This window comes from Carassius gibelio, chromosome B5 (assembly GCF_023724105.1).
Source record: "Carassius gibelio isolate Cgi1373 ecotype wild population from Czech Republic chromosome B5, carGib1.2-hapl.c, whole genome shotgun sequence".
NCBI classification, from domain to species: Eukaryota; Metazoa; Chordata; class Actinopteri; order Cypriniformes; family Cyprinidae; genus Carassius; species Carassius gibelio.
The window spans coordinates 24,359,687-24,375,154 of NC_068400.1; the positions used below are offsets into that span (position 1 = coordinate 24,359,687).

Here is a 15,468-nt window from a genome sequence, read left to right on the forward strand (position 1 = left end):
TATTATTTTTATTTTTTCTAAAATCCTGTCAAATGTGCACAAACTACTAGCTACTACTAAATATTGTAGAAACATAATTTTCTGTAAAGTTGCTTTGTAACGATTTATTTTGTAAAAAGCGCTATACAAATAAACTTGAATTGAATTGAATTGAATTGATGCTGAAAATTCAGCTTTGCCAATACAGGAATAAAATACATTTGAAAACATATTTAAATAGAATACAGTTATTTTAAATTGTAATAACATTACAACATACTATTTTCATGGTATGTTGATCAAACATTAGTAAAGCAGTATTTAGCTCTGTGAAAAGTAAAGCCAGTACTCGCCATAAACAAATCATTAGCTATGCCTTTTGCCTGAATAAACTCCTAATTTTCTGCGTATTAATAGCTAGTAAAGTCATTGTTAAATTCAGGTTTTGGGTAGGATTAGGGATGTAGAATATGGTCATGCAGAATATGTGCTTTATAAGTACTGATAAACAGCCAATATGTTAACAATGTTAATAAGCAGCTAGATAATAGTGAGAACTGGTCCCTATACTAAAGTGTTACATACTGTATGTATCTTTATAAGTACACTTATTAATGTATTAAACAACTTAAAACATGAACTATTTTTTGTGAAAAATCTTTCATTAAAATAAAAAAAAATGTTCATTTGTTTCTGATATTTTGTTATATAATTCAATCACATTTATGCATTTTTAAGTATGGTTTCAGCATCCAAATAGATTTTGTAGCTATATACTGTATGCAATTTAGAGCAAACAGTCTACCCACAACTACTGTGCCAGTATCAACTGTTCCATCGACTGTTTTCGGTGTTTATTTGTGCCTGCTGGGAAAGATCTCTTTACAAAACACTGCTTATAGAAGCTTAATTAGTGACTCTTCTGAGTAAACAAAAACAAATCATAGTTTGGCACAAGTGATCAAAGACAGGTTAAATGCATACAACACAGTCTTGTGATCTCCACACTGGAACTGAGTGCTCTTCTGTGGAGGACAATGAACAATGCCCTCCCTCCTTCTTAACTATGGAAATATATTGCATAAGGGGAGGGAAGTCCCCAGTGCAGAACTAAGAGTCAGAGTAGGAATCAGGGCCAGGATTCATTGCCATGAAAAAGAGAATGTGTCTTGCCATTGGTGCTTACATTTGTACCATGCATAAACAGGGAACAAATAGATTGCACATGTGTGCGCTATAGGGAACGTAATAAAAGGAAGCAACTGTTTCTGTGCTTGTATGATGCTGTATATGTGTGGTGGACTTCAGAAATTCCGAAGATAAAGCCTCCATTCTGTGTTTGCCTATTTTATGTCATATTTTTATTCAGTTAAAAAACTTGGTACACTATTGTATCTTTTATACTATGATCATTATCAAGTTATCAACACTATACTTTTAAACTATCACCAATAGTTTTCAATGATTACAACCAAGTCATAACAGCCTCATGTTTTTTTTTTAATTGCAAAAGCATTTTCTTTTACATTGTTTAAAAAAACAAAAAAACAAAAACAAACTACAGTAACTTATCGACAAGTATTTTTTAGAAATTGTTTTCTTTCTTACTAAAACTGATATTATTAATAATGATTACACTCATTTTCAGACCATTGCCATTAAAACTGGCAAACCGGCAAAACTGGCAATTACTTTTGCATATTTATTTATATGTATTTTTTTATTCATATTTATTTAGTTTCATTTAATGTTAATGTCTTACTTTTTGACATGCTGTATTCCAACTGGCATGAAATCTGACATCTGAAATACAACCTGATTTTAATCAGATTTTAAGCCATAAGTAAATATGGTTTCCAAAATTCAGATTTCATGCAGACAACAAACAAACAAAAAAATTCTGCATGGCTTCACAAAGCCCATTTGATGATACAGTTGAACAGCAGACAGCAGACTTAATACAATATCTCAGTAGCACTCCATTGGGAACTTGATTCATAAATTTAAATCTCAAATGCCTATTTATGTGATTTCTGCTGATATTGTGTGCTACTAAATAAACCAAGAAAGCTTAGCTCTTAGCCACTCAATTTAAACTTGATTTAGTTCATCTTTAAAAACATCTGACAGTTGGAGTTTTGGTCCAAAACAAAGACAATCCAAGACAGTCTGTAGTATCTGAACTGTTTTGCACTATTTATGTTATGTAATCCTTAGCTACAGAAAAAGGAACAAATATGTTTTTTTCTCTATTGACCCGAGAATGTAGCTTCACGAAACTATTGCAGACACAGATGTTCTTCCAGGTAGCTATGAATGGACGCCTCCAATTCCAAAAACGCAGCTTGTTCTATTTCCATTTCACAGTCTGGGCCAAAGGTCTTCCTCCCAATTGGACATTCACCTCTTGCTGAGTAAAAGCAAAATGCTTTTTTTTTCTTTTCCTGCAGTAACTGCCTCTTTTTTTCCATCCCATTCAGTAAATCTGTGACGACAATAAAGTTTAATATAATTACACTATTACAACCAAGGACGTCTATGAGACTGATATCCAGTAACAGATGTGGTCAAGGGGCTGAGTTTGTTAATGTTGAATGAACATATTCCTATTACTCAGGTGGCAGGGAATGTGTTCAAAAGGCCAGTTATAAAAGAAAGAAAAGCAAGACAATTTTTAGCTGAGAGAACTTGGAGTTAACTATGTTTTATAGCACTCTCATCCCTGTCGAAGATTTATTTCCAGCCAATGCTTAAGGTCCAAATATTAAGAAAATTTTCTTTCAATAATGCTAAGTTTTCCACTTAAACCATGCCACATAATGTCAGCACAAGGTTTTTGAGTCTACTGTACTGTTTTGATGCAGTTTAATAATGGTTTGACTGTCTTCACAACCAGGTCTCTTACTGGCCTGAATTTAAAAAAAATTATGAAATATTATAGACAAACACAAGTGGTTTTGCCCAAATACATTTTTATATGCAAAGCATAGTTTTTTTTAAGTGTTTTCTTTCATTGCTATTGGGTTGCTAGGACATTTAGGTGGTTGCCAGGTGGTTATTTAATGGACCACATCAAAAACTCCATCCTATACTTAAAAGAGACAGCTTTAACCAGCCTCCAAGCCAGACTTAGCTGGTCTTTAATTTATATACTGTAGCTGGGGTCTAAGCCTGTATTAGAAGTGTCCAAAAATTATTTAAATCCAGCAAACCAGAATTTTATTTATTTATTTGGCCTGTTTTACAGCCTTCATGGGAAAATCTGTGTCCAATCATAAAGAAAAAGTATTTGTACACTATTATAAAAAAAGGAAATTTACATTTTTCACAAACATGTAATGGTAAGGGTTCCATTTGTTAACATTAGTTAACTATTAGTTAACTAACAATTACAAATACCTCTAAAGCATATATAGTAACAATTTAGATTAGAATATTTTCCCCTCAATAAACTGCTAATTTGCTGCTTATTGATAGAAAGTAAGGTCATTGTTGTAGTACTCATGTTTAGGTATTGGGTGGGGTTATGGGATCTAGAATATGGTCATGGATTAATATATGCTTTGGAAGTACTAATACACAGCCAATATGCCAGTAAATATGAATAAACTGAATAACTGCTAATAGTGAACAGGTGCCCTTATCTAACGAGTTATCACATTTATTAATCTTACTTACTTTTAGCATTTACTAAGACATCATTAAAGTCATCTAAAATAAATGTTGGTAATATTATTTAATGAACATGAGCTAATGAAATAAATAACATTAACAAAGATTACTATAATGTAACAAATGTATTGCTCATTGTCGCTTCACGTATTAACTAACATTAACTTCAAGGACCATATTGAAAAGTGCTACTAGTTTAATACTTTGGGTAAGGAGTTTGTTGAGATCCTTTTACTTCATTATGAGCACTAATAATAGTGTTGCTTGCCTTAGATGCTTTGCTTTGAAAACACACAAACTGGTTCAACTATGTCTGAGAACTTAGATAAGCAATTGAGCACAGAGCAGCTGAGTGTGATATGAGTAAGAAGAAAGGAATCTGGAGCTTGTAATGACGAATGACGTGGAGTCAGCTCTACAGAAATCACTTCAGGACACATCACAGAAAAAATACTAACATTTACATGCCGTGCAACGGTTCACCGTTCACATCTTGGGTCTATAAAACAGTTACACAAACCAAATGACAAATATAGTGTATAAACGAAGATTGCCAAAAGGGTCCCAGTGAATCTAAGTGAGAAACAGAAGGGGAGGAGCATTCAAATCTCCAAGCAGACGTTAGTAGCCCACACTCATCCTATTACAGCATACCGTCCAGCTGTGCCAGAGTCCACATCTGCTGATCCCCAGAGCACGAGTGTGAAGCGATTGAAAGACTGTACATGGCTTAATATTTTTAAATTAAAAGCATAAACCCCAATCGATCATTACCTGCTCATATGACCAAATGTGTCACTGCTACTTACTGTACATGTGTTACTTCACAGTACATTTGAGCATTACATTTTTCATTTATTTTATTTTTACAAGATTTTGTCTTTGGCCACGGCCCATGGATGGAATAACTTTATGGTTCGTTGCCAGCAGTAATTTAGCACAAGTAGTGTCTGCAACTATTTTCCACCAGCTTTTAATATTTTGTTTTATATCTGTGGCCGTGTGATTGGAAACACATGTAGAAAAAGAAAATGCCAGGTAATTCCATTACTTTACAATGTTTCAGGGAGTCGTTTTGATCCAAATGTTCAAACAAACACCATTGATTATAAATATATGTAAAACTGATGATGTAATACGACGCACATGTATGGGTCTCTTTGTGTGTGTTGCGTGACTGCGTGTGCTACTCAACAGCACATAAAATGACTTCTTAGAATGCCAAAGTACCCAAAGTAACCCAATTGAAAATGCCATCTGTGAAGGTTTTCTAAAAGCTAAATAGCAAATTTTCCCCTTTGGAGAAAGTGAATATGGGCGTCTTTTCAATTGCAAATGGCTGTCTGAAAGTGTTAGTAGAGGAACCTGGCAGAGCCAATTTCATCTCATCAATGTAGACAGTGTATATATTCACTGGAAATATGACTGTTTGAAGCAGGACTTCTGCCCTGGCCAAAGTGTTGTCTGTTCATTTGATTTGGAAGCAATTACCTCTTCTGTTGTACTATAATGACACCTATTTGGTCCTGTTAGGTAAAGAACATTTCAAAACAAAATGCACACACTACATGGAGGTAAACCACAGTATTTTAAAATGAATTTTCCACAGACAACCCTTGGAATTGGGCTACAATGAGGTCATGCGCTGGCTATCCCATTCAGAGTGGCATCCAGGACATCAAGGTCAGGTGGACATGTCTGAAACAAATTGGGTTTCTTTCTAGAAAAGCAGGGGAAATGCTCTAAGCTTCCGTGAGGTCTACTACAAGAACCTTTTCCAATGGGATTTCAAACAACTGATTTTAGGAGGAGTTCAACACATGAACCTGTTTCACATTTGCTGAGTTAGACTGATGTCTCGCCATCCAGAATAAGCAGTGGTATGACTGAATGTAAGGGATTACTTTAGCATAGGGCTGATAAAGCAATAATGTTTCCTGGAAAAACATGATGCTATGCTGTTGCAAATTAAGTGTGCTGAACATTTCCAAACATCTGGGTTGGGAACTATGCTTAGATTCATTCTGTGACGTGACATTGGTGGAGTTTCCCTAGAATCAAAGAATGACTCTTACCTTCCGACCAGCTTGACCGGGTAGGCCGGATAGCCCTAATATCCCAGGGTCCCCCTAAGAAGGCAAAACACAAAAAAATACTCCTGGTATGGTAAATTAGGCAGTTTTATCATATTCAGAGACACCACACATTGTAACTCAAGTTCATAGTATACTTCACATACTATTCTGTTACACGTTGACCCTTGCTTGCGCATTAAAAGCCGAAGTATATGCTACTTGTTTGTTACTACAGTATGTGATTCTTATATCTTCACAATTCATGTTTGATCACACAAGTCTACATGAGATCTCGTCTCACAATGAAAATGATACTACAATTGACAGGATTATAATTTTAAATGTCAATTAAAACTGTGGTGGTCTCCACCAGTTTTAAAACCGGTCAAGATGTCCCAGGCCTTAAGGTAGGGGTGAAAAACTCAGCGCCACAGCCCTAAACTCTAATTAAACACACCTGATCCAGCTAATCAAGTCCTTCAGGCTTATTAATCGTGGTTTCCACATGGTTTGGAAAACTGAGCACCAAATGTTCTCTTTTCTTGAGCAGCAAATCAGCATATTAAAATGGTTTCTCAAGGATCATGTGACACTGATGAATAAACTACATTTATAAAATATATAAATATATACAGTTAAATAAAATACTTATTTTTTCTATTTCAGTTTTTTTGTTTAACACGTCCTATAACCCTACCAGCTGCTATTTTTTGTTTTTATCTTTGGTTGATTAATCTAAGAACTTCTGAAGAACTGAAAGAAAAAGTTTGTTAGTGCACATACTTTATTCTATTTGGTTCTGTTCTTTATTCCATTATTCCATACTTTAAAACCCATACCTTTATCCCATTTGGTGCTCTGCCAGGTGAGATTCCAGGGTCTCCCTTTTGTCCCTGTAACACACAGAAGACAAATAACTGATCCAAACTACCACTCATAGAACAATGGAAAATATTAGAATGAGGTGTACTTAGATTATACAAAGCTTTCATATAAATTAAACTGAGTATACCATCCTGAAAGGCCTTTAGATTAAAAAAACTTTTCTAACTACCTACTGTACAGTGACACACCACTCACTTTTGTTTTGAACCATGCATACAACACACAGGAAATGAGGAGGTTACTGGGGAATCATTGTGACCCCTGCTCTAAAATCCATTCCAAACAGAACACAGTAACATAATTCCTCTCCTAATTTTTCCATATAGTCTACATGGATAAGAGTAATGCAGGTTTGCAAAGGAAAGGAGAGCTGTTTACACAAGAGAGTGACCCATGTACGTTAGTGAGAATAAGTTTACAGTAAGCCTCTGCAATGACACTGGGGTTCGCACACTACATTCTTCTGCCTTTTCAGGCAATGGGATGAAGCCATGCTTCATGGTTATGATTCAAACACATGTACAAAGTGGTGGCATATTTTCTCCTCCAATCAATCTAAGCAGATAATCTGCTGTTTTTTGTTTGACAAAGTTCCTGCATTGTTTTGGCGGCTGTTTCACCAAAGTAATTATGTAAATAAGGTGCAAAACATGCCCATAAATCTGTACTGAATGCAGTTTGCATGGCATAATCTTGTAGGTTTTGAGCATGGTTGTGAAGAATTCACCAGGCTTTTACATTGCAGTGAATGTACAACTTCACTCCAACGCTGCAATTCAGACACACCAAAATTGGCTCTTAAAAGCCAAAAGTGTGCTTGTCTACACCAGTTATAATGCTCTTATCCATCATTTAATGGTTTAACGCTCAATGAATGACAAAATCATTGTTATTTGAATACATTTATAGAGAGAAATGACTGCTAGGAAGCCAACAACAAACACACTGCACTGATGTGTTCGTTTTGTGGGCTGTCTCTCTCATTTTGCTCTTCCCCTCATTCTATTTGTCTCATCCTTGTCCCAACTGGCAGTAACAGTAAGTGAGGGGAATTCAAATTTGGGCTCGCCTTCATATGGCAAAGAAAGATCTTTGCTCCCCTGGTCTAGTGTAAGACTTCCACAAGCAGCCATATGTGGTAAAACGAACAACTGTGAAAAACGTGAATGGAAATAAACAGGTCCAATGATGTCGTCAAACTCATACTTCACCAATATTTCTTGCCAACGTTCATCAGAATTCAGTTACTCGTGTTTTACTGTTTCTCTTTTAATTGAAAACAGCTAAATGTAGATGGCAGAGTTACTGGTTTTCTATTAGTCCCAAAGCAGTATTTTTTTTTAAATGGTAGTAGTCTACTGACAAAGTCTACCTTGTGACATCAATGTTGTAAAAATACACAATAACCCATTAAAGTGCTACTTAAAGTGCATATGGCTCATAATTAAAAGCCACTGAGTAGATCAAAGCTCATGCATATGTTTAATGATCCCCTTTAAGTTTCAGGAATTCGCTAATAAGTTCAAGACTAACATCTTACACGCATGGGTTTTTGTTATGGTATGTCCAAACATACTGGTCAACGTCAACACAAATCGCTTCGTAAAACAAAAAAACAAACAAAACTAAACAAGAACAGACAAAAGTGGGGTTAACACTTTATTTTGATTGTCCACTTTAGACATTCTACTAACATTAAGTAACTTTACAGCTACATGTCAACTGCAGTCACTAGAGTATTAGTAGACTGTCTGCTTAATATCTTCTAACACTTTGTTTTGATTTGTTGTTTTCCACAACATACAACATACCAACTTTGAGAAACTTTGCAAGTATACAGTATGTCAACTTTCTCTACTAACCCTAAACCTAACTTAACAGTATACTCTGAAAGTCAGTAGACTTGAAGTTGCAAATTAATTCAAATTAGTTGACATGTAGTTGCAAAGTTACTAGTAAAATGTCTTAAGTGGACTATCAAAATAAAGCGTAACAAAAAGGGGCTTCACAGTTCCAACAAACTAGTTTGTTAGCATCCACAAATGCATTACAAATATGTATTCAGTGGTACGTACCTTGGGTCCGGGGGTCCCTGGATAGCCTGGGTTTCCATGCGGACCAGGGGAACCCTACAAAACAACACAAAACATGTTCACTTGTATTTATGTGCTGTCTCCTCCATAGTTACTTTGCAGTCACTGCAGGAGACTTAGGCTGGGTCATAAGCCTTGAACCACATTACTCTTTTTTCTGAACAATAAAAGGCCAATAAAAAGACAAGAAAGTAAAGGAGAGGGGCATAAAAGAGAATAAGATGTACAGAGAGAGAAAGAGTCAGTGAAATGAATACTCGTGTTCCAGACTGTTTTAGAAGCAGATGACGATGACCAGTCCAAAAGCTGCTATCAGGGTCCCAAATTAACACTCACAAAGCGCCAATGTGTGCAAAATTGGCTTTGGCATGTAAAACGAGTAACTTCCCCAGTAAGGAACAGCAATAAGATTTAAATCAAATTATAAAATGATAATATATTCGAACCTCAGTGATGTAAGCGCCATAAGCTAATTAAATCAAAGACAATCCACTTATTAAAGAAAACATCTGTCAAAACTGATCCGTCTTCAAACAACTTTTCCCTTAGTGGAAATTATATTGTCAGGCATTTTGGAAGCCTAAAAGTTATTGTAGTGACACATTTTGCTCAAATTGTTTCTCTCCCAAATCTCCCTGGGTTTAAGTAAAAGGATAAATGAATTTGTTATTTTTTAACAGATCAGGTAAAATTGCATTTCTATGCCAGTACATGTATAAACACATAACATGAAATTAAACCAGTGATGAATCCGCTTTAGCAGTCCCATCTGTAAATGCCTCATAAAAATATATATTGTGCACTTAAGCAACTTTATAAAATTCTGACAGAAACTTGGAAAGAATGATTGCCGAAAATTAAAAAAAATAATGTCATGGCACTAAATAAAGACTTATAGTGGATCCCTTAATTCTTACAGTGATTCAGGACCTCTCAGCTCCCCAACCTTTAGATCAAACCCTGGAAAATGTTTATTCCTTTAGTCCCCTAAAGTTGCCAACCCTGTCAGAATCTGAGGGTAGCAGCTTAGTCAAATTTTGGGAATGAAGCAATGTTAAAAAACCTCATCCATTTTTCATTATTCTGGCCCTCATGGTAAGTACTATACATAAGTAGCAGTTTGCCCAAGGCATGCATTCAGAAAATTGCCCTCCACTTAAAAAGAAAGTGTTGTGTTTTAAAGGGTACTTCTGGCATATGCTTTTGGCATATACCATATGGACATGATTTTCTTCATTAGCTCACTTTTCCAGCAGCGACCAGGAGGTTTGAGTAGAGAGAGTGCAAGAAAGCTCCATAGACACTGATTTATATGCTCTGTTAGTAAAGCAGACAAAATGGAAGTGATCTTAAACAACAAACTGCAAAATATTGTCACAATCCAAATGGGTGTCACTTAAGAGGTTAATATGTGGCAACTAAAACTAAAGGCCAAACTGATAGGGAACAAATATTGTGGGGTGGGCTTGATTATGTTTATGCACATGCTTTCTGCATTGTTTAAGCATCCTTTTCACTCAAGAATAAATGCAAATCAGTTAAATAAGCACTCCTCCTAAGCATTCCTTATCCAAAGTAAGCTGTAAAGGATGCAGCAGACTGCAATAAGGCATATTTCTTCACTCCACTGCTATGATGCAGAAAATGTGCACAACTACATTTCATGTCTTTATATATACTGGTTATGCTGGTTATAACTCTTCTCTATTGTTTAATCATTATTTAATAAACTACTGCTGCCAAGATCACTAGAAAATGTACACAAACATCTCTCATAAATTAAATTCTGTTTACAGTTTCTGGCACAGCCCTATTTCAGCACATTGAGCGGCTACTTAAAATGGATCTCTGGTCAGTTTTTGTGCTGAAAAGACTGCTCAAATGTTTACCCTGTGTTTCCTAATGTGTAAAATGATTGCAGCAAATACCTTGATATGTTTTTAGATACACTCCAAAAATATTTAGGCCTAAATTAAAGTAATATTTCAACGGAAAATGTAATTTCTCCAAATCTGTTCTCACAAAGAAACAAACTCATTTAAATCTTGAATGGCCTGAGAGTGAGTACATTTCAGCAGATTTTTCATTTTTTGTTTGAACTACTAGTTTAAATACAGTATTTATGTATTTGACTTGCATATAATAAACAAATAAATTCCATCCATTTGGATTATACAGTATTAACATAAAATGAATGTGATGATTATTTGTCAGTCATACATCAATTAAACAGGTTAGAAACAGGTACACTCAAAAACGTCATGACATAGTTTATTAAAAACTTTATGCATATATTAGATTTTTTTTAAACAATCATATTTTCAAATTGCATTTATTCAAATTTGAATACATAAGAATCAGCATAAATTAGTTTAGAATCACTATAGTTTGTAAAACTGTGTAATCCAAATGGATGGAAGTTTTATATGAAATTAAAAAACATACATCTTAAATCTTTTTTGAATGATAGCTGACAACCGTCAGGGAAGTTAGTAACGCTGTAGAGCAAATAACAAGCAATGGTGAGATTCAAAGACTAAAAGCCGAGAGTCAACGCTAAGTCTACTTGTCAAGGAAGCGCTATTATTTACATATGATCCACCTGGGGTTAGCCATGAGTGGGGCTCTTATTCATTGCCCTTCCTGCCGAGTACACACAAACTGGCCATATGGTGATACTTACAAGAAGCTGATGTACAGATTTCCACCTCGTTTTTATGTTTAGTCAGGTTTTCCACATGTGGCCGTGGTTAGTGATCAGAGGAGAGTGAGAGGGGGTATCAAGAAAGCCTATCATGTTACATATTGGTTAATCTCTCCTGCTCACTCTCAGATCTCCAGCAGGCACTCGTGTGGGCAGACGAGTGTGGTGGTTGTCACTTTCTGCCTCATATATGGCTGACTTATGGCGGGGTTCCTTGACCTGGCTCAATGGAGGCCTCTGCTAATGTTTACCAGTGCACTAGAGGGAATATCTTTCTGGCCAAAGATAAACTACGCTTAAAAGTTAACTTTTTAGTGTTGGCATTGTAAATTGTACATAGGAGAATTTGACTGTGTTGGAGTAGTGCGTCCAACACTCTTGTCTCTCATCTGTGAGGCACTGATTCACACCAGACAACCCTGACAGACCACATGACCCAGCACATGGTGACACAGAAGGGAATGGTTTACAGTTCTGTGCAGTTGTGAGACACCTTAGGGATGAATCACTACATAAACACTACCATATTTGGTGGAGTCACTAAAAAAAATATATGGAAACTGTCGGATATTGCTTTTTTGTTTTCAATAACACTTATAAGACAAAATGTCCATGTGGCCATAAGGAAATTACAATGCATTAGAAAAAAAACACTTATCCTAACTGAGCTTTAAGAAGAGGCTAACAGGAATGGGAAAGTAATTGACATTTACCACTATTAAACAAAATCCAGTCGTTTCAATCAGAATCCAAACATTCAAAAAATTTTATAAGTGCAAAAAATTTTGCAACAGGTTCCAGATGATTACATGAATTTGCCACATTGAGCAACAGGAAACTTCTTGGTTTTGACTATAGGCAAATTCTCTGTACATTAATCTACAGTAAACATACCTTCTTCTCCAGAAGAGAAAATCTATGCTTGATTTGGAGGGGTTTTTTTAAACAACAATTTATTCTCCCATTCAAGTTTGGCATATAGGATTTAGCATTGACCGTTTTAATGGAACAAAAGTCCATTTACCTTCAGCACAAACCAACACTTAGTATCTGATTCAAAAACCAACAAGCACTTTGCTGATGTTGTAAATGTTTGTAAACGACTGAAAGAGTTTGGCTGAGACTGAACATTTACCATCTTATACCATCTTGCGGAAAAAAAACGGCTGATTTTACATTAAATAATGTAACTTAAAAAAAAAAAAAAAGAAATTCAATAAGATAGTTAACTGAGATACAATAAATGAAGAATGAAAGCCCTGTGAATAAAAAAGTGCCTGTAAATGGTATGGATCTGCTTTATCACCATTGTGTCTTTCAGTAAGATGCTTTAGAAATCATACCTGTACATCTGTGAATTTATAAACTCTTTCTAAGTTTAGATTGTGTAATTGAGGTTAATTTGTTATCTTAATCTTACATTATAGTGAAGATACTGTAATTATATCCAGGTGTTTCATGGTATATTCTGGGTAATGGTACCTTACTGCACTGATTAATGATGTGGGATCCCAAGGCTCTTGACCAGCAACTCTGGAGAGCTTAAGAGCCGGTGAGCAATGATGGGGCTTTAAATGCCTTTAATAAGACTGCTACAAAGAGGCCTTTCTTTAGCTCAATGGATTGAATTCCCACAGTCCAGCCCACAGGGGCCTCTCTAAAGGGCAGTCTCATAGGCCAGGGCAGGTATCTTACACACAAAACATCTAGACTTCCACCCAGGGAAGTCTCTTTGAATCACTGACTAACTGATATCTCATTGTCTCCTGCTTTCTTTCACTCTCAATTACAACCTTACTAGCCAAGAGACATTTCTACAAGGTACTTGTCCTGATGACAAAATATCATCATTTTAGTGAGTTTACATACTGTAAATTGAGGAAAATGGCCAAAAAAAGGTCTATTCAACAAAAATGTGTTAGCCTTGTAGTATGAACAAATAATTTCACTACACATTTTAAATGCATTTTTCTTTTTATCAAACCTTGGATACAATTTCCGAAATACAATAACCTTAGTAAAAAATAAGAAAAAAGTAATACATTTAAAATGTATTTTATTTCATACTAATTCAAATCTATTAACATATTTACTGACATACAGTTTCACTCAAGACTTACTGATATAAAAATTATAATGAAACCAATTATTCTAAACTCCAATTATTTGGAGTACTTCTTATGCACATTGCACATTTCTTAATATTAAGCCTAAGCCTTTTGATGTCGCTATTGGTGAGGATTGTATCCTATTTGTGATCTTTGAGTAATAGCCTTTAAATGCAAGATATTCAAAGTTCTACTTTAGCACAATCAAATATACTTAAAAACTATATCTTTAATTGGCCTCGGCGGACTCGCCATCACAATGCCTTGCGTATGAGGAGCTTGTGGAGGTTGTGATTCATTCTGTAACCAAACTGAACATTGAATGGCCAGCCGAGAAAAATTGCGCTCATCCCAAGAGCAAGCTGGATGAGTGCTTCCTTAAAGCTAGATCACATCCTTCACAACGGGGCCATCCATTTTTCCCAGACCTGGGGTTACGACTGAATGTTGTCATGTAACGCTAATGATGAAGTCTCCTTCACGGGTTGGGGAGCGGTCATGAGGTCTGTGGGAAGGCCAGGCGGAAGTGGATCTATTTGCATTGCAGGAAACAACACACTGTCCGCTCTGGTTCTCTCTCATGGGATCCAGCTCCTCTTGGGTTGGATGCCATGGTGCAGACGTGGCCTAGGCTTTGTCTGTATTTTTCCCTGTTCTGGCCGCCCCGCTAGTCGGCCCGTTCTGGCCGGCCTGAGAATGTTTCTTGGACCTGGTGTCTCTTCTTGACGGCTCTCCGCTCTAGATTTTTATCAGGAGGGACCTCATCACTCAGATGGGGGGCACTGTCTTTCACCCTAAAGTGCCCACTTTCTCGCTGGGTTCCACTGTACTGAAAGCCTTTTGTCGTCCTCCCTTCCTCAATTTTAATCTGCTCTGTCCAGTGTCTCTGTGCTGTTCACAGAGCTGATGTGCTTACCAGATAAAAACCAGACAGGGACTTGTCGTATGGCGCAGTGGGTATTCTCTCTCCCAAAGCATTCAACGCAGCTCAAGTTTCTGAAAGGGAAAGTCTCTAGGTTATATATATATAACCATGGTTCCCTGTAGGGAACGAGACGCTGCATCTCCCTGTGTCCCTGCAGACGTTTGCTTTCACAGAAGCTAACATGTGTGCTTGCTGGATGCTTCTTTATGCTTCCTGGTTGCTCACGTCACCTCGCTTGTGACGTCTCACTTCTCTGTTGGTCTGATTTCACACATGCTTCAGAACATGGTCTTGCTGGAGGCGTTCCCAAAGCATTCGACACAGCATCTCGTTCCCTTCGGGGAACCATGGTTACATATGTAACCTAGAGAAGTTTTCACTAGGGAAGCTAGATTAAAATAACCATATATTAATTTAGTTTTTCAATTTTCAACATATCTGTGTTGGCGTTGCTATGAATGCCAATGAAAATGATTCATAAAGTCCCGATGCAAATGAAATAAGCAAACATTCATTTTACAATTGAACTGACGCCACAGAATCTAGAATCTACATGGAAGTGAAGCAAGCAGTAAAAATAAATGTTTGAGAGCTGGCCATCTGAAATGCAAAGTTACGCCGCATATGGCTAATTAGTGTTTAATAGGAACAAATTGTCCTTGATCATAAATAAAAATATGCACCTCAGCCCAAAAATGAATAACATAATAAGGCATAATCTGTTTGCAATATTTGAAACATGGACTTCAGAACTGCTAATTTATTTTACAATGTAGTTACTCCATCGAAGATACCTGACAAACAGAACATGTTATTCTGGTCTCCTAGATGGAGTGACAACTGAAGTGATATTGAAACTGGAACATGGCTGTCTGGTTTGTGCTACTATAAGTACAAATCCCATCACCATTTAATGCAGCTTTGGCAAGCTAAAGTCTATTAAAGTAACAAGCAGAGAAATACTAAAAGGACTTGTATGAAGTAAAAACTGAGATGTCTTAAGCAAAAGAGACATGAAAAATAAGTG

General features: G+C 36.2%; 1 protein-coding gene across 2 annotated transcripts in view; it reads right to left on the bottom strand.

Moving 5' to 3' along the window:
- Window positions 1-15,468, bottom strand: part of col27a1b (collagen, type XXVII, alpha 1b) — a 79,195-nt gene that overhangs the window by 49,045 nt on the left and 14,682 nt on the right. For both annotated transcript variants that reach the window (XM_052557044.1, XM_052557045.1), the window contains exons 5-7: window positions 8,687-8,740; window positions 6,566-6,619; window positions 5,727-5,780 (exon numbers count right to left, since the gene is read on the bottom strand). In XM_052557044.1, the coding sequence (XP_052413004.1) occupies window positions 5,727-5,780; window positions 6,566-6,619; window positions 8,687-8,740 (162 nt within the window). The remainder of the gene's footprint in view (window positions 1-5,726; window positions 5,781-6,565; window positions 6,620-8,686; window positions 8,741-15,468) is intronic.